The sequence below is a fragment of the Triturus cristatus genome, chromosome 11 (genome assembly GCF_964204655.1).
Source record: "Triturus cristatus chromosome 11, aTriCri1.1, whole genome shotgun sequence".
Lineage (NCBI taxonomy): Eukaryota > Metazoa > Chordata > Amphibia > Caudata > Salamandridae > Triturus > Triturus cristatus.
The window spans coordinates 561,328,292-561,351,666 of NC_140594.1; the positions used below are offsets into that span (position 1 = coordinate 561,328,292).

At 49.7% G+C, this 23,375-nt stretch overlaps 1 protein-coding gene across 1 annotated transcript in view; it reads right to left on the reverse strand.

The window, feature by feature from the left end:
- The window catches only part of U2SURP (U2 snRNP associated SURP domain containing), a 776,636-nt gene that overhangs the window by 395,792 nt on the left and 357,469 nt on the right, over nt 1-23,375 (reverse strand). Inside the window, exon 19 of the mRNA XM_085633584.1 lies at nt 21,228-21,350. Coding sequence (XP_085489710.1) covers nt 21,228-21,350 — 123 coding nt within the window. The remainder of the gene's footprint in view (nt 1-21,227; nt 21,351-23,375) is intronic.

Sequence of the window (23,375 nt, forward strand, 5' to 3'; positions counted from 1 at the left end):
TTCCTCCTCTTTTTCCCTTTCCTCTGGAGCCACAATTTCCTAACTACAGTGACTGGTTCCTCAGGGTCTTTGGGTTCTGGGTTGCCCTGAGCAACCACCCCATCTGGGACCAGGTTGACCTTTGGGAGGTCACTGCCCAGGACACAGTCTAAAGGGAGGTCAGGACTGACTATCACCGTATGCCAGAAGAGAGTACCCTCCCTCTGTAGAGGAACTATGGCTACAGGTTTTCTTGTGACCTCACTTGTCACAACCCTTACCTTCACTGTCTCTCCGGGCACATACATATCTGGGGACACCAGCCTGTCACTCACTATAGTGTGACTGGCACATGTCTTTCTCAGACCCGTGGTAGGTATCTCATTCACCTGAATGGGGTGGAAGTGAAGGCCTCCTCATCTGAGTCTACCCCTATGGTTAAACTGGACATCTCAGTGCTAACCATCTTCTTGGAACAAGCTGTGTCACCCCTGCCCAGCGAGACAGTCGTGTCAAGGCCACACCTTATGGCAAATTTTGCTCCATCTCTCCTGTCCTTAAACGTCTGAGAGCGCACAGGTCGGGCCTCCTCCGGGACTTGTGGCAGCATTTGCGCAACAGTCTCTCAAAGGGAGTGGGAGAAACTGCCCAATAGTATTCGGTATTCACCGACCGCAATGCCAGGCTGGTAGAAGAAAACTTCTTCCCAAGTGATTCAAGCCTCTTGGATTCCCTATCCAGAGGTGCAGAAGAAAAGAGCATTCGGATATAGAAGCCTGCAGCACAAAGCTTTCACAGGTGGGCTGTTGGCTGAGGAACTTTGAGTCGCCCAGAGCTGGACGAGGGCGGAATTCAATTGTCCTATTCACAGGAGCTCCTGTGCTAGGCTTGGACCACGTGCCTACAAGGATATCCGTTAGTGCCTAACTGAAGGGCAAAAGGAGTTCAGAGGTGGAAGCCCCAGGGCTGAAGCACTTCGGTCAGGAGATTGGTCCAGATCTCCACGGAGAACAACACTAGTCCAAGGACCTCGGCTGCCCTCTTAACAACCATGGCATACGATGCCCCCTCCTCCATAGCCACAGTTGGTGGAGAGCATGCCAGTATCTGAGGATGTGTCCAGTCCACTGGCATCCCCAAGTTCCCCATACCAGTCCATATGCTCCGCAGAGACACCTGTTGTTCCAAAGAGTCAATAGACTCCTCCCATTCTTCTCCCAATCCCAAAACATGTTCAAAGTGTTCAGGCGACAACATAGAACCCTTGGGTTCAATCGACGTCGAAATCGGCGTCAATCAAGCCATTCCGACTGTCGTTGGGGATAAGGATGGGGCTGCCAGGGGAGGCCGCGGTGGCACGACCGGCGTCATCCTGGATCGGAATCCTGAGGCCCCACTGGCGTCGTGGCCGGAGACAATAGCTTTGAATGCGATGGGGTCCCTTCCGACCCCGCGGGGCCAGAGGGCCCACCAGAGGGATCGGCCCACCCAAAATCGCAGTGCAGGCCTCATAAAATTATTTAATTTAAGCGGGGGACGCTCCGTCTCCCGGAAAGGGAGGGAGATGCAAAGTCGACCCTGGCTCCGTCTCCGCATAACTGTGCCTAGAGCATCAAGTTATGTTATGTTATGCGTTCTTGTATAGCGCAACAGCTGCCCCAGCAAAGGGGCGTCCCGGCGCTCTGACAGGCAGGAAGAGGCATACAAAGAACAGGAAGGCTAACAGAGGAAAAGAGAAGCAGGGAAAACAAATGACCTAAGCAATAACCTTAGAACCAGAGGGAAAAAGATAAGTTTTAATGGCCCTCCTAAACAAAAGCAGGTCCTCAAGGGCACGAATATGAGCATCAGAGCTCCTTACCTCGTTCGTCGACAGACAACAGTCGAGGCGAAGATGAAGTCTGCTTGGACTTCTTCTTGTGACTCTTCTGAGTCTCCCGAAGACCTCGAGTGGGACGGCGAGGGTTGGGGCTCCTGGAGCGGTGCAGCAACTTCCTCTTCTTCGATCCGGACCTCCGCGGAGGCTTGCTGGATGGTGTCAACTGCCGGGCCGCAAGGAGCTTCATGGCCCACTCCTGCAAGGCCTTCGGAGCCATAGCACGACTTCTATTCGTGGTCACGCTGAAGACACCAGAGACAGATTGGGGGGGGGGGGTCGGTAACAGAAATCATGCAGGACAGGCACCGCACGGTCTAAACCCAGTCTTTCTCCTAGACATCCTCGCACATGATGTTGGAAAAAATTCCGGTCGAAAAAAAGTAAAAAAAAAAAAAAAAGGCCTGTTAAAAAGCAACAGAGGGGTAGCTCTTCCTGGATCTGTGCTTAATTAGCGCGAAATAACGGATGTTCGCGCGCCTGAGTGGGGCCTATATAGGTTGCCCTGGCGTCATAACCGACGCAGACAACGTCACGTGGAGCTGAATGGGGCCAAATTCAAAGAGGAGAGGTTGGGGTGTAGTAAGTAAGTCTGGTTTGTATGGAAGCCTGAGATGTGGACAGATAGACAGGTGAAGGAGGTGTGTGAACCACCATTGACGTGGGCATTCCGGGGCTATGAAAATTATCTTGCCCCGTGATTGTGAGAGCTTGATGAGAACTGTCGGGATAATGGAAACTGGAGGAAAGGCGTAGAGAAATATGCCTGACCAGTTGATCCATAAGGCATTCCCCAGGGTTCCCGGTTGGTAGAACCTGGAGGCGAGGCTTTGGCATTTGCTGTGGTGGCGAACAAATTCACCTCCGGAGCACCTCAGTTTTCGAACATATCTCGTATAACGATGTTGTTTAAGACCCACTCGTGAATTTCTTGAAGGAGCCTGCTTAGAGAGTCGGCCTGAGCATTTTGAACACCTGGGAGGTGAGTTGCTGTTATGGTTAGGTTTCTGGCTAAAAGCCAACTCCAGATCGTCTGGGTTTCCCGAGATAATGGTCTGAATCTTGAGCCTCCCTGCTAGTTGAAGTAGAACATTGTTATTGTATTGTCCGTCTGGACAAGCAGGGAGCTGGCACGGAATGACGGCTGAAAAGCTTTGAGTCATATGAACTGCTCGTAGCTCTAGCAGATTGATGTGGCACGTGGATTCCTTGCATGACCATGTGCCCTGAATTTGAAGGTGATTTGTATGGGCTCCCCATCCCAGGAGAGAGGCATCCCTGACTATAATTTGATCAGGTAAATCATTGTGAAAAGGAGTCCCTCGTAGGAGATTGGTGGGCAAACACCACCATTTGATAGATTGGAGGGCATTTTGAGACAGCTAAATCATGTCTTCCCAATCTCCTGTTCGCTGGTCCCATTGGTCTTCCAGACATTCCTGCAGGGGTCTCATGTGGAGACGTGCATTCGGTGAGAGGTATATGCAAGACGCCTTGGAGCTCAGAAGAAAGGAGACCTTCCTTACAGTCGGGTGAGGCATTGTCATGCGAGCCTGAGCCTTCTGAAGGATCGATAAGCGTCTCTCCTCCGAAGGATACACGTTTGCTGTGCGAGTATCAATGGATGCTCCCAGATATTGAAGGCACTGTACAGGCGCAGAGGTAGACTTCGTTTGATTCACGTGAAGTCCCAATCGAAGGAGAAGGTCGGAGGTCCAATTGAAATGTAGTTGATCCTCCTGAAACGTGGGTGCCTTGATCAGCCAATCATCTAGGCAGGGGTTGTGTTTCCTCAGATGGGCAGCTACCACTGCCACGCACTTGGAGCAGGTCCTGGGTGCTGACTTCAAGCTGAAAGGAAGTATACAGTATCTGTAATGGTTGTTTCCCCACTGCAAACCTCAAGAACTTGCGATGTTTCTTTATGATGGGGATGTGGAAGTACGCATCTTGCAGGTCTATTGCACATAACCAATCCCCTCAATATAGTTGAGATCTGGTGTAATGCTAACATCCTAAATCTTGGTTTCCGAATCCACTTGACCTTTCTTAGACCGAGAATGGGTCTGAACAGATTCTACTGCCTGTTTTCATAAGACAATGTTCCCTTCAGCTTGTAATTGTGATAGGTGGAATCTTGACTGTTTTGAGGCACTGATGGTGGAGGGCTGATGAATCGTAGAGAATACCCATTGCACACAAAATTCAGAACCCAATTGTCTTGTATGATTCTTTGCCACTGCCAAGAAATGTTGAATGCTTCCCCCTACTGGAGTGGGTAACGGAAGAGGGGGAAGACAGGATTCAGGGTTTGGAACCTGTAGGCATCTTGCCTTCTTTTGACGGTTGCTGTCCTGACCTTCCTCTTGGATGTCGCTGTCAATAAGGTTGGTATGATCGTTGATACGATTGCTGTGTACCGGACTGTCGACCCGGATACCACCGAGGGGTTTGAACCCTCTATGTTTAATATCGGCGTGAGAAAGGACTGAAAGATTTTTGTTGATCTTTCGAGACCAACAGCTTTTAACGTTTCCATCTCCGCTTTCATTCGGGCCATTTCCTAGTCTGCATGAGAGCCGAAAAGTGTAGTACCAGAGAACGGAAGATTCAGGATGTGCTGTTGTGCTTCGGAATTCAGTAAAGTCAAGTGAAGCCATGAATGTCGTCCGAGTCCCACTCCGTGACAAAATCCATGTGCAGCCAGAAGGGATGCGTCCACAGCCGCGCTAATTACTTGGTTCGATACCATAAGGCCTTCCATTAAGATCTGGTTAAAATCCTCTTTTATTCCTAGGTAGGTGTTCCGCAAATTGTTAGAGAGACTCCCTCATTGCCCGGTCATATCTACCTAACAGGGCTGTGGAACTAGCAGCTTTCATGGAAGTCGCTGCTGCGTTGCACACTTTTCTTCCCTCTGAGTCTATCTTACGGCTCTCTTTGTCAGGCGGAACTGTTGGAGCCGTAGTATGTTGCTTTTTAGCTGCCACCACAATGACTAAATCTGGAGCTGGATCCGCCCACAGGAATCTGGGATCCTGTTGAGGACAATACCTCTTTTGCAGCCTGGATGGAGCTGGCTTAATGGAAGAAGGTGTTAGAAAACGTTCCATTGCGGGTTCCAAGTGGCCCGGCACCAGAGGAAGCAAGGGACGAGATGCTTGTCTCTGTTGAAGAGTCTTGAATATCACATAAGTTGATGGCATCGGAGTGGACATTGGAATGTTCAATTTGGAAGCCCCCCTCACCAAAACGTCTTGAAAGTTAGAAATATTGTCAATTGGTGAAATCTTTTGAGGAGGAGAGTCAGATAAAGTAGGAGAATATCTTCCTGTACTCATGGAGAAAGTGTTTCTGGTGTATCTAGAACGAGATCTTCCACCCTGATGTCGGCAGTGGGAACGAGTAGAGTAACGTCTATGGCGGCGAGAACGATCCCTAGTGTGAGACTTAGACCTTGGCCTTCGCGGCATAGGAGGAGGCAGAGTAGTAGGCGGAGGAGGAATAGTAGTAGGCTGAGGAGGAGGAGGCGGTGTAGGTGGCCTAGGTTGATTTTATATATTCTTTTAACACCAAGAACTTCGTGATTGGGAAGTAGGTTATTACTTACCCTATAAGCATCTATTTGTAGCGTGTAGTGCTGCAGATGTACATGTTATGCATACTCCTGCCATCTAGTGTTGGGCCCGTACTTTGAACGTTTTTTCTATTTTCCTCGAGGAATTTTTAGGATTGACGTTGTGCCTTTGTTAGATGATGTTTTTCTCCCTTGCCATATAAGAAGTGAGGCTATAGTCTGCTAATTCAGCTTTGCTGTTGAACATGCTTTATAGGTGTGAATTTGTGTCATCATCTAATACCTGTCGGGGAGGCGAGAAGGTGCATGTAAATCTGCAGCACTACACGCTACGAATAGATGCTTACAAGGTATCATACTCAATTCGTAGCATATGTTGACTGCAGATACACATGCTATGCATAGATTGTAAAGTAGTACCACTCTCATGGTGGATTTAGGCATGAGATGTTGCAGTTGCTTGAAATAATATGTGTAGAACGGTTTGGCCTACTTGAGCCGGTTGTGGCTTGCGCATCTACACATTAGTACTTAGTAAAAAAATATATGGGATTATCCAGGTTGCTGCTTTGCAAATGTCAATTAATGGATTATTCCCTAGAAAGGCCTATGATGCTCCCTTTTTCCTTGTTGAATGAGCTCTTGGCATGGCTGTTAGTGTTCTTTTGGCAAGCACATTTCTATACATTTGACTATACATCTTGCTATTCCTGGTTTTGAGATGGCATTGCCTTTGCATGGATTGGAAAAAGCAACAAATACTTGTGTTTGTCTGAAGGTTTTTGTTCTTTCCAAATAGTACTAAGAGCACATCGACATTAGTGTATGTAATGCTCTTTCTGCTACTGTTTCTGGATTTGGTAAGAAAACGGGTAAGTCCAAAGTTTGATTTAAGTGAAAAGGAGATGACCTTTGATAGAAATTTTGGGTTTGTGTGTAAGCGCACTTTGTCTTGGAATACTTGAAAGGAAAATGCTACTTACCAGTATGCATATTTTCTTGGGATGCAGAGCTGTAGATTTGTATACTGGTGCATAGATCGCCATCTGGTGTTGGGCTCGGATGTTTGCACTTTGTTTTTGTCTTGAAAGAAGTCGTAGACACGAGGTAGGTGACTTCTCCTTAGGACGACAGTGCACATGGGCATCGACACCATCTCCAGATTGTTTTGCCATGGAAGGTTATGATGGAATTAGTAAGAAATAGAAAAGGATTTCCATGTGTAATGTATCTAAGCGACCTTTGACCCTGTCACCAGGCAGGTCGCTCCCCCCATCCGCCACGCAGCCCCCTGTGGGTTGAACCTCCGTTGCCGCTTTTGCCGCCTGACTGCTCGCTCCCTTTTTTATTCTGTACCCCTGCGCTTGGCTTTCTGTGCCACTTTGTTTTTTCATTCTGGGCCCCTGTGTTTTGCTTTCTGTACCCCTGCGCTCTGTTGTCCCTCTCCCGCCGTCTTTTCCCGCCGTTTTTTCCCCGGGGGTTTCCCCCGCCGCTGAGCCCCTGCGGCCCCGACCCCTTCACTCCCATTGGCCGCCCCGCTCCCACCTCCCAGCTGCTCCTCCCTCCCTCCCTCTGCCCTCATATGGAGGCCGCGAAGCGGTGGTAGAGAGCGACCTTTGACCCCGTCACCAGGCAGGTCGCTCCCTCCATCCGCCACGCAGCCCCCTGTGGGTTGAACCTCCGGTGCCGCTTTTGCCGCCTGACTGCTCGCTCCCTTTTTTATTCTGTACCCCTGCGCTTGGCTTTCTGTGCCACTTTGTTTTTTCATTCTGTGCCCCTGTGTTTTGCTTTCTGTACCCCTGCGCTCTGTTGTCCCTCTTCCGCCGTCTTTTCCCGCCATTTTTTCCCCGGGTTTTACCCCGCCGCTGAGCCCCTGCGGCCCTGCCCCCTTCACTCCCATTGGCCGCCCCGCTCCCAGCTGCTCCTCCCTCCCTCTGCCCTCATATGGAGGCCGCAAAGCGGCCGCGCGCAGCGGGCGCGCCGCTGGCGCGCCGAAGGCAAGCCCGTCTGCGCCCGTCCGCGCCTAGATAGCACCCAGCGCCAGAACCCCTGGACCCCGCAACGCCAGACTGCACTACGACGCAAGCACCCTCCACGCACTCAACACCAGACGAGAGCACCCCGGCTACCGGGTCACCCCGAAACACACCCAGGGGCATTTCACCTGCCGGAACTGCAGATTCACCAGCATCCAACCCTCCACACCACCAGCCAGAGAACCCAACCACCTCCGCTGCATCCTCCTCAACACCCACTCCGCTCGCAAGCACGCCATCGAACTCTGGGACCTCCTAGACTCCACCGCCCCTGACGTCGCCTTGCTGACGGAGACCAGGCTGAACGCCACCTCAGCACCAGACATCGCCATAGCCATCCCACAGGGCTACAAGATCTCCCGCAGACACCGCACCAACGGAGTGGGAGGAGGAATCGCCATCATCCACAAAGACTCCATCAAAATCTCAACGAACACCGATGACACCCTCACCACCGGCGAGCACATGCACTTCCAGATCCACACCGACCCAAACACCACCCTCAGAGGAACTCTCATCTACAGACCTCCCGGACCCCGCCCACAGTTCAGTGACACCATCGCCGACCTCATCAGCACCCACGCCCTCGCTGCCACGGACTACATCCTCCTCGGGGACCTGAACTTCCACCTCGAGAACAACAACGATGCCAACTCCACTGCCCTGACCGACAACCTCGCCAACCTCGCACTCAAACAGCTCGTAACGACACCTACTCACGCCGCTGGACACACGCTCGACCCCATCTTCTCCGCATGCCCCCACGTCTCCTTCAACCACACAACCGAACCACACTGGACCGACCACAGATGCGTCCACTTCACTCTCAGAAAACCCACCACACACAACCGTACCCAACAGCTACCACGCCGCTGCTGGGGCAAGGTCACCGAGGACCAACTGACTACCGCCCTCGCCCTGAGACCACCCACCGACCCCGACACCGCCGCGACCAACCTCACACAGTGGATCAACGACTGCGCCAACACCCTCGCCCCTCTCAAGACCTCTACAACCAACCACACCAACCAGAAAGCCGCCTGGTTCACCGAGGACCTCCGGATCTCCAAGCACACCTGTCGGAAGCTGGAGAAGAAATGGCTCCACGACCGAACACCAGACAACCACAAAGCCCTCAAGAGCGCCACCCGCAGACACCACCAACTCATCAGGACCGCCAAGAAGACCGCCTTCAAGGACCGCCTAGACAACAACGCACACAACACCAAAGAGCTCTTCAGAATCGTGAAAGAACTCTCCAACCCCAGCTCCAACACCAACGACATCCCGCCATCTCAAGACCTGTGCGACTCCCTGGCCACCTTCTTCCACCGCAAGATCACCGACATCCACGACAGCTTCAACTCCGACCCCCCCCGCACCCACCACCGAGTCCACCACCCCTGCGACTACCACTCGCACCAGTCGCCTGACCGTCTGGTCCAGCGTCAGCGACGAAGACATCATCAAAACCATGAACTCCATTCACTCCGGATCCCCATCGGACCCCTGCCCTCACCACGTCTTCAACAAAGCCAGCGCAACCATCGCGCCCCACCTCCGGAAAACAATCAACTGTTCCTTCGAGACAGCAACCTTCCCAGAAAGCTGGAAGCACGCCGAGATGAACGCCCTTCTGAAGAAGCCCAAGGCGGACCCCAAGGACCTCAAGAACTTCCGGCCCATCTCCCTGCTCCCTTTCCCGGCAAAAGTGACCAAGAAGATTGTCAACAAACAGCTGATCCGCTACCTCGAAGTTAACAACATCCTGGACCCTTCCCAATCCGGTTTTCGCAGCAACCACAGCACCGAGACCGCCCTCATCGCCGCCATTGACGACATCCGGACCCTGATGGACAAAGGAGAAACAGCCGCCCTCATCCTCCTGGACCTATCAGCAGCCGTTGACACGGTCTGTCACCGCACCCTATCAGCACGCCTCCATGACGCCGGTATCCAAGAGAAGGCCCTGGCCTGGACCACATCCTTCCTCTCCGGCAGAACCCAGAGCGTCCGCCTCCCACCCTTCCGCTCCAAAACCACCGAGATCATCTGCGGCGTCCCACAGGGATCCTCCCTCAGCCCGACACGGTTCAATATCTACATGGCCCCCCTCGCCCACGTCGCACGACAACACAACCTCAACATCATCTCCTACGCCGACGACACTCAGCTGATCATATCCCTCACCGAAGATCCCCACACCGCCAAAGCTAACCTCCACAGAGGAATGAAGGCCGTAGCCGACTGGATGAAGGATAGCAGACTGAAGCTGAACTCAGACAAGACAGAGGTCCTCATCCTCAGACCCACCCCATCAGCCTGGGCCGACTCTTGGTGGCCCACATCACTAGGCACAGCCCTGGAACCCACAGACCACGCACGCAACCTGGGGGTCATCCTCTACTCCACTCTCTCCATGACCAGGCAAGTCAACGCCGTCTCCGCGTCCTGCTTCAACACCCTCCGTATGCTCCGCAGGATCTTCAAATGGATCCCCCTCGACACGAGAAAAACCGTTACCCAGGCCCTCATCACCAACAGACTCGACTACGGGAACGCCCTCTACTCAGGAACTACAAACAAGCTCCTGAGACGACTCCAACGCATCCAGAACGCCTCGGCCCGACTCATCCTCGACGTCCCCCGCTGCAGCCACATCACACTCCACCTGAGAGGCCTACACTGGCTCCCGTCAACAAAAGGATCACCTTCAAGCTCCTGATCCACGCAGACAAAGCACTGCACAACACCGCACCCACCTACCTCAACAACCGACTCAGCTTCCACACCCCCACCCGAAGCCTCCACTCAGCCAACCTCGCCCTCGCCACAGTCCCTCGCATCCGAAAAACCACCGCCGGCGGCAGATCCTTCTCCTACCTCGCCGCCAAGACCTGCAACACTCTCCCCACCATCCTACGACAGACCCAGGACCTGCTGGCCTTCAGAAGACTCCTCAAGACCTGGCTCTTCGACCAGTAGCACTACCTCTCCCCCCCCCCCCCCCCCCCCCCCCCAGCGCCTTGAGACCCTCTCGGGTATGTAGCGCGCTTTACAAATGCAGTGATTGATTGATTGAAGTAAGATAGTACTGGAACAGATAGCGGTATCTGGGGAGGCGGGTGGGCGTATACGAATCTACAGCTCTACATGCCAATAACAGATGCATACTGGTAGGCGGCATTTTCCATTCGAGGCATATGAGCGGTAGACCGTATACTTTTGCATAGACTACACAGCAGTTACCTCCTTACAGGAGGCTACCTGTATCTGTTGCAGTGGTTTGAAAAAGTGTTTTTAATACAGCCTGTCCCACACTAGCTTGTTGTTTTGCTTGCACGTCTACATAAGAGGGTACAAAGGTTTCGGGTAAAAAGTCTTCTTGTAAGGGATCAGAATGCAATTGTACCCTGTGGTATTGGGCAGCCCTATTTATTAATTGGGTGAATCCAATATTGTCATCTGGTGGTGATGGCCTAGATGGATAGAGGTCGGGTGGTTGTGTGGGTGGGGATCTGTGTTGTGTAAGGAAGTGGGTTTCTGCTGCAGTAACTCCCCACTTTATGCCTGATAACTGATGCACTTTTCCTTGTTGTGCCCTGGGCTCCTGCCAATCTGGTGCCCAGGGCCCGTGTTCCTTCCCTAAAAACTGCCTAACAGCCAAAACCTAATTGGCATCTCTGGTCACGTCAGCCCCTGGTAAATGGTACCCTAGGTGCCCAGGGCCTTGTGACCAGAGAAGGCCCCTAAGGGCAGCAGCACTTATTGTGCCACCCTTGGAGGCCCTGTACCCTGACACACACTGCCTTTGCAGGCGGAGTGTCTGGGTGCCGAACAAAAAGTCGACATGGCACACATCCCTGTGTGCCATGAACACAACACACTGCCCTGGCATACCTCAGTCACCCCTCTTGCTGGGTGCCCTATGCCAGTGATGTGGGCACAGGTGCATCAGCCCTCTGCCCCTACAGTGCCCAAGTTCATTCCTGGGCACAGTAAGTGCATTAAGAGTATTTGGTGCTGGGAGGTCATCAACACGAACTCCACAGCACCATGATGGCTACACTAAAGCCTGAGAAGTTTGGTATCAAACTTCTCAGCACAGTAAACCCACACTGATGCCAGTGTGGGATTTACTGTAAGATGCACGACAGAGGGCATCTTAGAGATGCCCCCTGAAACTAACCTATAATCCACGTCTTGTCTGAGGGGCTGCCTAGGCTGCCACACAGCAGACATGTTGCTGGACCCCTGGGTAGAGAGGCATCTGCTCTCTTGGGCCTGCAACAATGCACATCCTGGGTGAGGTTCGAAGTCTCCTCCCCCAGGATGGGCAGGGGAAGCTTCAAAGGCATTCCGCCTTTGTGAGCTTCTCCAGGCCACTTGCTGTACCCAGCAACTGGCCGCTACCGGTTCTCAACCCCCTCTCTGGCGGGAAGACAGGCCGGAATCCCCAAGGAAGGACAGCGGGTGTGCCAGCCTCTGCCAGCCACACCCCTCAGGTGGGGGAGGCGAGGTGAAGCACGTCCCCGGGCTCTCGCCAGCTTTAAGATGGGGAGCCCTGCCCAATCAGGACTAGGCCACTGCCCCCCACCCACAGGAGAGCGGCAGGATAGGGGGTGTACCCACCCAAGGGCAGGGACACTGGGCCCCTGCTCTTTACCTACCTGTAACGCCCCTAAATTTAGTATTTAGGGGCACCCTGAACCTTCCTTCCTTAGATACCGATTCGAAAACAAGCAAGAAGATCAAAAAACCAGAAGACCCACCGCGTAGCTGCTAACAAGAGGACGACACCAACTGACTTGGCCCCAGCTCTACCGGTCTGTTGATCCTTGAAACTGCTCCTGTGGAACTCCGGCGCCTTCAGTGGTCAGCAACCTCAAAAACCCCGGAAGACCTGACCACCTTGAGATTCTACCAAGACAGACTCCCACGAGCAGTGGTTCTGCTCAAACAGCAATACCCCTGGTGCCAGCCAGGAACCGCAAATCCAGCACACTCTGCACCCGCAGAGCCCGGCCTGTGCCCGAGTGGACAAAGACCCTGAGGACGTCCCACCGGCGATTCTGACCTGGAATCCAGTGCCCAAGGACCCTCCTCGACGACCCAGACGAAGCCTGCAACCTTTGTTCACTTTCCAAGATCTCCATTGAATAACATTGAGCGCTCGACGGCTCAAAAGCACCCTGCACCCAGCCGCCCGAGTGCCCCTGGCAGTGCAACCTATGTCCTAATCTACTTCCCCATTTGCCCTGAGCAAGTGACCAGGAGCCCAGCTCCCAAAGCCGCGTGGCCTGCTCGCCAGCAGCCACCAACCGAAGGGCCCCTGCCTCTCATTGGATAACATTGGGCCTAACTACCTCTGCACCCGACTGCCCCTGTGCCGCTGAGGGTGTACCAACTGTACCTACCTGACCCTGGGAGACCCCTGAGTCTATGCCCAGAACCTTAACTCTGCCAGTCGAGTACTTACCTAAAAGCAGATAACTCACTTTTCTTCCATAGGCTAACATGGACTGGTTTCACTTGGAAATTCTTCTAAGTGTGGAGTTTTGGAACTTTAAAATATTCATCTAAAATCAGTCGAACAACGAATTCCGATTTACTCACCTGTTATCAGGAGAGACCTCAGTGCTGCATCTTGTAGCTCAGTACTGACCCTGAAAAGTAATTTTAACCATACTTATTATTGTGTTTGAAATTGTGTTGCCTATTGCAACAAACTAACTATTACATGCAAAAGTCAATTGCCTATTGCAAAGTATTTAACTAAAACATCTCATTCTGAGAAAGTATATTTTGACACCTATTGTTGGTTCTAAAACAAAACAACCATATATTTTATATACAAACCATTGGCCTAGAGTTCAGTTCTTATGCCAATACTTGTTATATATTATATATCAGTTTCCTTCAAATAGACAAGAGCATATTTTACACGAGTATTTCAATATTTCATGTTACTCATTCTCATTTGCAATGCCTATTTCTCGTGGATCCAGCAACACAAAAAAACAAGCATTTGCAATGCAATAGGTCTCGCATTTACGCGAGTTTGAGCTATTGACATTGCAAATGACAACGCCTTTTATTTTTGTTTTCAAAACAAATAAAATGCATCGTCATTTGCAATGTCAATAGCTCAAACTCGCATAAATGCAAGACCTATTGCATTGCAAATGCTTGCTTGGAGGTTTGGCAACGACTTTGCCAGTCTCTGGGTCAATAAAAAGAGTCTTTTGCTTTGGATCCGAAAAATCAGGTACCTGTTGTGTGGGTAAAGTGTCTTTTTTCGGTGTTAAAGATTTTGAATCAAAATATTCTTTGGACAGAGTTTCTGAGGCTTTCTGTGGGGTTTTGGTCTCCTTAGGTTTTGTTATAAGAGGTTTTGAGTCTGAGACTTTTATCGGCTCCGACTATTTTTTCGTCTCCCAAGCTGCTTTCGGCTCCAAAGATTTTTTTGGTTTGGTATGTTTCGATGCCGAGGGCTTCGGCGTCCAAGCTGTCTTCAGTGCCGACGAAAAAGGGTGTGGCACATCTTTGGTCTTGTGCTTCGGTGCCGAAGATGTCTTTTCGGGACCGGAATGGGGTTGGCTCGAGCCAGAGCCGGAAGGTTATCTTTATGTTCCATAGCCGGGCCCGATGGCGGGGCATCTGAGACATGTTGCTGGTGTCGACTCGAGGGTGAGGGTGTTACCGGAGCCTTAGGTTTGTTTTTTGGGAGAGGGGTTTCGGTACTCATGGACCGCAGAGCTAGGGTGTCTCCTCTTGGATGTCGGAGTTGTCTGCATCGGAGACGGAGAGGACTTCATCACCTTGTTGCTCCGGCTGGACATTGGAATCCGCTCCGAAGATGTCCGTATCGAGCTGCTTCCGTGACATATTTTGTGACGTCGAGTCCGTATATCACGGATGGTTTTCTTCAACCTGAAAGATGAACAGGCCTTGCAGTTCTTGTCTTCGTGCTCCAGGGAGATGCAGAGGTTACAAACCTCATGCAAGTCTGAGTGTGGAAAATTAGCACTACACCCGGGGCATTTTTTTTAAAGGAGTCCTTTGCATTGACTGCAGACGCGGTCAGAGCAGATAGGCCCAACGGCCCGCGTTGAAGATCGAGGATTTTGTTTTTAAAGATGAGCGTCGACAGAGAAACGCAATTGAGACAATACCGTTGAGTGTAGAGTGACTGCGCGTCGAAAGGGGGTTCGAAACCGACCCAGAGCGCAGCAAATCACATCCGAACCAGATGGCGGAAACAAACAATCTGGAGATGTAGTCGATGCCCATGCGCACTATCGTCCTAAGGAGGAGTCACCTACCTTGTGACTACAAAAGACTTCTTCCAAGACAAAAACAAAGTGCAAACATCCGAGCCCAACACCAGATGGCGATCTATGCACAAATATACGATTTACAGTGTGAGAAGTTGGCCTGATATATGATGTCACTAATTCTAGTGTACACCTTGTATCAGTCCAAACAACCCTTATGGTGATTGGTTGTAAAGTCAACCTTATAGACCAGCTATCCTAGTGGTAGCATGGACAAGAGCAGTCTTAGGCTAAACTCTGAATGGCATGTGAAGCCAGCTGTTATACCATATGTTATAATCCCTTGAATACCAAATGAAAGGACACCACAACAGATATATAAAAAAATAGAATGTATTTATTCTAGGCACACCCTCAGCACTCTTTATGAGATTCGAGGTAAGTACAACACAGTCTTATTTAAGCATACATTAAGTCACACAGGTAAGCAATACAGTTAGGCCCTAGGGGCCACGCAAACCATACACTAAGTAAGTGGTATAAGGACCACTGTCACAAACACAGGATAGGCCTAGGCCATCGCTGGGGCTACACTATACTACCAACAGTTAGGAAGTGGGAGGCCCACGGGATTCAGGTGCAGAGTGGAAACACTCACGCGTAATGCGTAAAAGTCGATAGAATCACTAGCAGTTAGAAATAAGCAGTTTTAGGACACTTCTGGTATAGCTAGAAAGTCGAGACTCGGAAACTAGACCCTAGGATAGTCAATACCCTTGTGAGCACCGAAGTACCCAAGTTACCTAGCCCACGGGCTGCGGGTGCATAGGTGTGAACTTGCGTCGGGTTTCGTCGTTGACTTCTATGGATGCCTGAAGGAAAGTTGCTGACAGGCAGTCAGTGAAGAGTGTCCGGTGGATCCCAAGGTGGGGATCAAGAAGGAAGGAACCTGCAAGCAGAAGGGACAGAATCTAGGCCACCAGCCAGGAGCCGGGAAGGAACCAGGAAGGAACCAGGCGATGTCGTGAAGGTGCAGGTGAAGAGGTGTAGCTTGTCGCGGCAGCCACGGGTACCAGGAGACGTCGAGGACGACCAGGACCAGGAGGTGAGCTGTCCCACGAAGGCTCTTGCTGTCGGCGGCGTCGAAGTAGAGTCAGGACCCAACAAGCCTTGGCAAGCGGAACCCACGCAGGATGGAGGACTTGCTTCTGGTGCAGACCAGGAAGGTCTGGGGTGCTTCTCTTTCACAGAGGAGCGGGTGCCAGTCTGGAGGTGCCGGACCAGCAAGTTAAAAGTAAAGGTTCGTCGTCGCAGAGGCTACTAGCCAACGGGCCAGCAACCGGACAACACGTCGAAGAAGGGCCCCACGCAGAACACGTGAAGTGTGGGGAGCTGATCTTCTTTGCAGATGGTGCTCGGGAGTGGGGCTTCTCAATTCCCCAAGCACAGCCTCGAGGATGCCTCAGAATTTGCGCTAGTCAGTTACTAGCCAATTTTCCCGAGTCGCCGGTCCCACGTCCCTCGTTGCCTCCACGGGTCTCAGCTTCGCTGTAGGTGTGGATCTGGGTCAGAGGTGTCTGGAAGTCTCGGCGCTGGTCAGTCTCTGCAGTCGTCCCTCGTAGGATCAGTCGCAAAGCAAGCAGCGGTCGCTGGATGGTGCCTGGTTGCCCAGGGTGGTCACTCCTAGGCCACAAGGGAGATTTCTTCAGTCTTCTTCCTGAGGTCGAATGTCGAAGGTCCAGAGTTTCTGTTCAAGTTGCAGATTCAGGTTAATCTAATTTAGCAGGGCCCAACTAGCTACTAATATACTGGGCTAGTGGGCTGGGCTACCTGCAAGGTCCCTCCTATGGGTGGGACCAGGAAGGGGAGTGGCTACACCCCCTTTCTTTGTCCAGTTTCGCGCCAGAGCTGGGGCTGGAGTGCCCCAGCACCGGTTTGAACTGGACTATGCATGGGACACCATGTGTGCCCCAGGCAGTGTCTCGTTTCATTCAGCCCTCCCTGCCCCAATACACTAAAGTCTGTCTGGGGAGGTGCTAGCACCTCCCCAAGCAGGAAACCTATTGTCCAGGCCTCCCTGGCTGGGAGGGCTCCCAGCAGCAGGAGGTCAGACTCGTGTCTGTGGCAGCAGCATCCATTTTGTGATGCTGAGGCTTTGGTGAGAGTTAAACAGCAAAGTAGGGAGGAATAATATCCTCATTACCAGAAATGGTATGGGGGTATTATTCCAAAGTGTTAGACACCTTACACAACATGTTTTGATAAAGCCAAACCATAGTTACCATAACCGTTTAAGATTATAAGGTACTTTAAGAGTATATGGTAGGCTATATCATAGAACAGCTATAAGGACATGGTTCCGAAAGCTGCAGACAAGCTCAGCTCATGCTAGAGCACCATCTCACATGTTACCAAGCACTCTGCCTCCAGGATTGTTAAGGCCTGCCATAGGAGTGGCTGATAGGTACACATGTGTCTATATATAAGGGTAGATATAGGTATACTATATCTAAGCAAGGGGTGATTACACGACCTCGCCCCAGCTGAGTGATCAGCCAGTTGTGTCTGATTGGAAGGCCAGACCAGGGGTGGCATAATACATGCTGCAGCCCCTGGGAGGCCTAGGGTATACTGTACAGGGTCCAATAAGGTGATACTTACCAATTGGGTATGTACCTAGGGTACATGGAGTCCATTTTAAAGAGAGAGCAGACAGCCCGAGACCCTGAATGGCAGGATCTCAGGCCAACTAAGTCGAAAAACCAGCTAGACACTAGGCAAAAAGTTGGGGGTAACCATAGTCAGATATCCACCTTCCTACATGCAGCTCATACACCTTGAACATATGGTTCCTCTATACTGAGTGCTTGTATTTCAATAACTCTTTTTAGGGAGCTCATTCCCGAAAGGAAAGTGACCTTCCAGGTGAGGAACTGTATTTGACATCTGTGTAATGGCTCAAAAGGTGGACCCATGAGTCACAATGTCACACAATGTTTAGGTTCCATGTAGGCACTGGTGGTGTACGTGATGGAATCACCTTTTTTCATCTCTTAATTAAAGCCATTATGACAGGTATGCGGAAAAGGGATTGGTGTTATTTGTTTTATAGGTACGCTGCAATAGCTGCTAAATGTAGGCGTATTGAAGAGTACGCTAAATTTGCTTTTGTACATGAAATAAGTAACATATTAGCTGTTGCTCTGATGGTGTTGATGGATTAACATTATTTGAAGAACAGTAGTGAACAAAATATTTCAATTTAGAGGCACAGCACGCTCCTGTGGTTGGTTTAAAATGTTCATGCATTCAGGAGGTTAATTTAAGTTTTCAAACTCTATGACCTCAGGAGCCAGATTGCAAGATTTAGTTGTTGCGGATTTGGGTGTCTGACTCTTCCCCCACTGTGAGTAAGGAGGTTTGGATAGTTGGATAGATTCTCATGAGGTATTAGGGATAGATCTGTTAATGTCATGTACTGTGGTTGTCGAGCCCAGGTTGGAGCTATCAGTATCTTGGTTAAGGAAGTCAGTCTGAGTTTCCTGACCACGTAAGGAATGAGTGGGAGAGGTGGAAAAGCATAAGCAACTATCCCTGACCAGTTCATCCATAGTGGATTCCCTTAGGATTGAGGGTGCGAGTGTCTGGATGTGACATTCTGACATTTTAAGTTCCTGGCAGAGGCGAAGAGATCTATTGTCAGGGTTCCATACCTTAGGAAGTATTGATGTAGTAAGTGAGTGTGAATTTCCCATGTCTGCACTTGTTGCGTCATGCTTAACACGTCTGCTAGGAAGTTCTCCTCCCCTAGGATGTATTGTGCTAGGAGGTGAATTTTGTGATTGATTGTCCATTTCCATATGTTTTGCGCTAACTGTGACAGATGTATGGAATGGGTCCCTCCTTGTTTCTGAATGTAGTAGATTGCAGTCATATTGTCTGTTTGTAGAAGTTTCCTGTTATGTTGGGTAAGAACGCTTTGAGAGCCATTTGTATGGCCAATAGTTCTAACATGCTGATGGGTAATGTCTGTTGTTGTGTCGACCAGTGTCACTGAACCACAATATCCTTCATATTAGCACCCTGATGGACTTTGGTTGAAACCAACACTAGATCCTCGATGTTGCCCTCCTCTTGTGACCATTGTGATGCCAAGCACTCTTGTAGGGGTATCATATATAGTCTTGCATGAGGGACTATTGCTGTGCAAGACGCCATCATACCTAGAAGTCTCATAACTGTTTACTGTTAAGCTATGATGTAGTTGAAAAAGATCCACTTAGTTCTGGAGATTGAGAACCCTTTGTGGATTGGGGTATGCCGTCCCTGAGATTACATTTAGTATGCATCAGAGATAAGGTTGTATTTGGAGCAGTTGTAGATCAGATTTTGTTGCATTGACTGTGAATCACAATCCATGTAACAGATTTTTTTCTTTAATTAAAAATAAAAATCGATACAAAATAAAAACAACAAGGGTTTGTGCTTCCCCTGTATTAACACGATTAAAAACACATATTTCCTACTAAAACAAATATACATCAATTCATATAAACATCAGATCATATAAAAAACACACAATCGAGAGAAAGTAAAATTATAGACTCCTTTCATTAGTCTTTTGGGTGTGCACATCCACGATACCAGTAAGTTAAAAGTCCGTTTTCAAATTATATTTATGTGATAACCGGACCAACTTCCACTAGAGATTGTGCGTTCTTCAAATTGCGTATAAGTATCAAACACCTTGTCTTAATAAATCTGTCCTGTTGCCAGTACTAGATATATTATGACATACACCCAGAGGGAACCTTAGAGGTGCCCCCTGAAAAACCTACCATTATCTAGTGCGCTGGCTGACTGGTATCAACCAGCTTGCCACGACAGACTAGTTTCTGACTAACTGTAGATGAGAGCCCACGCTCTCTGAGGCCACAAACAATGCCTCCTCTGGAGAAAGGTGTTTACACCTCAGTGATTACGATATCAAGGCCAGGTGCTTCAAAGTACCTGCCACCTTTGATAATACCACTCAGTCTTCATCCGGACCTGGGAGTTGCCACCCCCTGCCCTGAGGCCCAATTGGCACAAGGACAGGCAGGAAATTCGCTGCGCTGTAGGCGTGTTACACTGTCCGGCTCGTCACACCACTAAGGTGGGCTACCTAAAGTGGACACGAAAAGAAGGATTACACCATCTTGGCTGTGGTGAAATTAGGAACGGAAAGTGGTTATATAGGTTGTGTAGTGACCACAGGGGTCAGTAGCCCATTGGCTACTACCCTACACTCCTCTTAACACAACTGAAGTGAGTATTTAGTTGGTCTCCTGACACCAGGAAAACCGATTCGCCTGACTAAAGAAGAAGGACTAAGAAGAGATGAAGCACGCACAAACTGTGGACTAGCTGTGGAGTTGGCACCAAACCCTGCCTGCCTGCTCCGGTCTTGACAGTTGCAAAGACCAAACTTGTCCTGCAGCTGTACATCCTTCAAAAGCTTTGTAGGGCTGCCAGCACTTTGCCAACCAGCTAGCATCTCTCTTTAAGTGGAGAAGTCAATTCCCTGCAGCCACCAACTGCTCAGACCGGTTCCCTGATCTGCTGACCACCGGAAACATCGACGCAGCATCAACACAGGAGGAGGTCCCCGAGCGGCAAAGAGGTCTGCCCAGTCGACCCATCCAGTCTTCTAGACCCTGACCCACCCTGGAGGCAACCTGCACCAGTACCCAGAGTACAAGAGCCTGGTGCAAGCACCAAGGCTTGTTTATGCTCAGCCCGAACACCACCCCCGCCAAATAGACCTGCACAATGAGGGACTCAAACAGAGGCCAGCTCCACACAAGAAGTCATCTTGCTATATTTACTCTCCCTCTTGTGCAGATGCACCAAGAACTGTGAGAGCCTCAAACTCACTGACCCGCCGGACAAAACACCTATGAACCCGAGCACCCCAGCCCATGCCCACTGGGTTCTGCCCTCCCCCCCCCCCACAGCCTTTCTTTGCAGGCACTGTTCCCTACTGACATCAACGTGTAGCGTTCAGGGCTACCACCGCTGAAAGCACCTCTGCACCCGGACACATCAGAGCAGGTAAACCTGAACTCTTGGTGTTTTTTTGGTCCTTGGCACCTACTTATCTTAAGTCCAGAAAAACAGTCCTGTAAGTCGTTTGCAAGTGACCCTATGCAGTGCATGTTCATGCCTCAAATCTGACATCTGTATTTTCTATGTTTCTGAAAATTGCCAATTTGAAAAGTACTTACCTGATCTTGAAAATCTTGGTGCCTAAATTATTTAAAAAAATCTGTGGTATGCTTATAAGTTGGTGTTGAATTTTCTTCTTGAGTGTGTCATTTATTGACTCTGTGTATGCAACAAATGCCTACCACTCCCCTCTGATAAGCCCAAGTCTGCTCAATCACAGTACAACAAATAGAGCAACCTGAAATGCACTATTGGGCAATAACCTCTTCATTTACCTCTGGTTCTTTAACCTCTACAACGTTAACAAGACCCAAGAAAATATTTTGCAATTTTATCAGGAAAGGTTCAGGGTAAATGGTCCAGTCTTCCCAGGCTCTAAAACAAGCCATCACTCGTTGCTAAAAAAAAAAAAAAAAAAAAAATTCAAACATTAGCAGCTTAAATAAACAACTGAAATGGGAACACAAAAAGAACCACAAATTAAATACAGCATTGCACAGTTTTCTTATAAAATAAGGAATACCATTGATTACAGCGGACAGCAGCAAGGTCTAAAACAAACAGGTACATTTTTCCTTGAAGAATTTGTGATTCAAATCAAGATGTGATTCTAGTACAAGCATGTGGCGAATAAAGAGAGAACAGGGTCAGAAATCTTCTCAAATCTGTAGCACAGAGCGCAACAACCAAGTAATGCCCAAAGCCATTTAATTAATAGTCTTAGTTGGGCTGAATTTGGATCCCATTAGCATAATGACCAAGTCGGGAATGAAATAAGAGTCCCACAAACTCATTAGTGGAATAAATCTTTGCTGCTCTCCTCACTTTTTAGGGCGATTCTGCCACTTAAGTATAAAGGTCGTCCTGGAGGAAGAGGTGAGGCGCTGCGGCCAGGGTGACTGACTCTGGAATATGGGGATCATGGTTCGATCCCCGGCGCCGGCGTCAGATTAGCCCAGCACCATGTGACTCTGGGCAATAGCTTTCTTAATCTTCCCGATGGCCCCCAGCGCCTAGAGACCCTTACGGGTGATTGTTCCGCTTTACAAATGTGGATTATTATGGCTCCTGGGTAACTCACCCCTTTGGGGCATCCGCAAAGTAATCTAAAGTCAGCGGGTTCTTGTTCTTTGTCAACTGGATCAGATGCCTGCCCTCACCACTCTGATCCCTGAGCAGTTCAGCTTCTTCTTTTAAGTCAAGGAGCAGTAGTGACTCATCTGGAATCAAGGCATGGCACCGCTCTAGAGGAATACCATCTACCATAAAGTTCATGTCACTAGCAAATATCCTCTGTAGACTGATGAACTTGATCTCATCGTGATTAGCGAGTTGCTGGTTCAAAGAAGTTTGATTTTATCTAACACTCCAGAAATCTTGATCTGCGTTTCTCAAGGTATGTGGGCTGAAACGCAGCGATGGGGCCAGTTTTAAAGAGTAGTGAATTTTCCTCAGATAGCCTCAGCGAACTTCACCGCTTTATAACCAAGGAAGAGTTAAGAAAAATGGTTCAAGGATGGCCCAAAAGGGTCCAATAGAAAAGGTGACCCAGGCAGGGTCACTTGTTTTTTAAGATAAGTGAAATCAATTCCGTAGGGAGCAGGAGACAAAGTACGTAAAGGGTCATGTAGGTCAAAAGATAGCAGGTATTTATTTAAACAAAGTCAATTTTAGAATGCTCACAAAATAAGAAAAGCGTGGTGTGAAATAGTGATAGTTTTAAAAAGACATCGCATTGACAACAATATAGTAGTTGAATTCCATAATTGATCTTGACAAGTTATAAGGAATTCATGTTGTGGGGTGGTCGACGGCGTTTCGAACCCAATTATTGGGGTTCATCTTCAGGACAGTGGTGAGCATGTATTTTGAAGTTAAACTGCCCGTAAAGTTCCTAGAGTCTCCAACGTGGGAGGAAGGTCTTCAAAGGTTAATTATTTGAAAACAAGCAGCTTGGCAGTACATAGATCCGCCTGGAGAATGTAATTTTCTTTAGAGGGGCGACAGGGCAGTGAATGGGAGCCTGAGGCCGAGCAGTCAGAGACGTCCTGCAGCTGTTGGGGCTGGCTGATGAATGCGAGCCAGCCCCAACAGCTGCAGGACGTCTCAGACTGCTCGGCCTCAGGCTCCCATTCACTGCCCTGTCGCCCCTCTAAAGAAAATTACATTCTCCAGGCGGATCTATGTACTGCCAAGCTGCTTGTTTTCAAATAATTAACCTTTGAAGCCCCTGCCTCCCACGTTGGAGACTCTAGGAACTTTACGGGCAGTTTAACTTCAAAATACATGCTCACCACTGTCCTGAAGATGAACCCCAATAATTGGGTTCGAAACGCCGTCGACCACCCCACAACATGAATTCCTTATAACTTGTCAAGATCAATTATGGAATTCAACTACTATATTGTTGTCAATGCGATGTC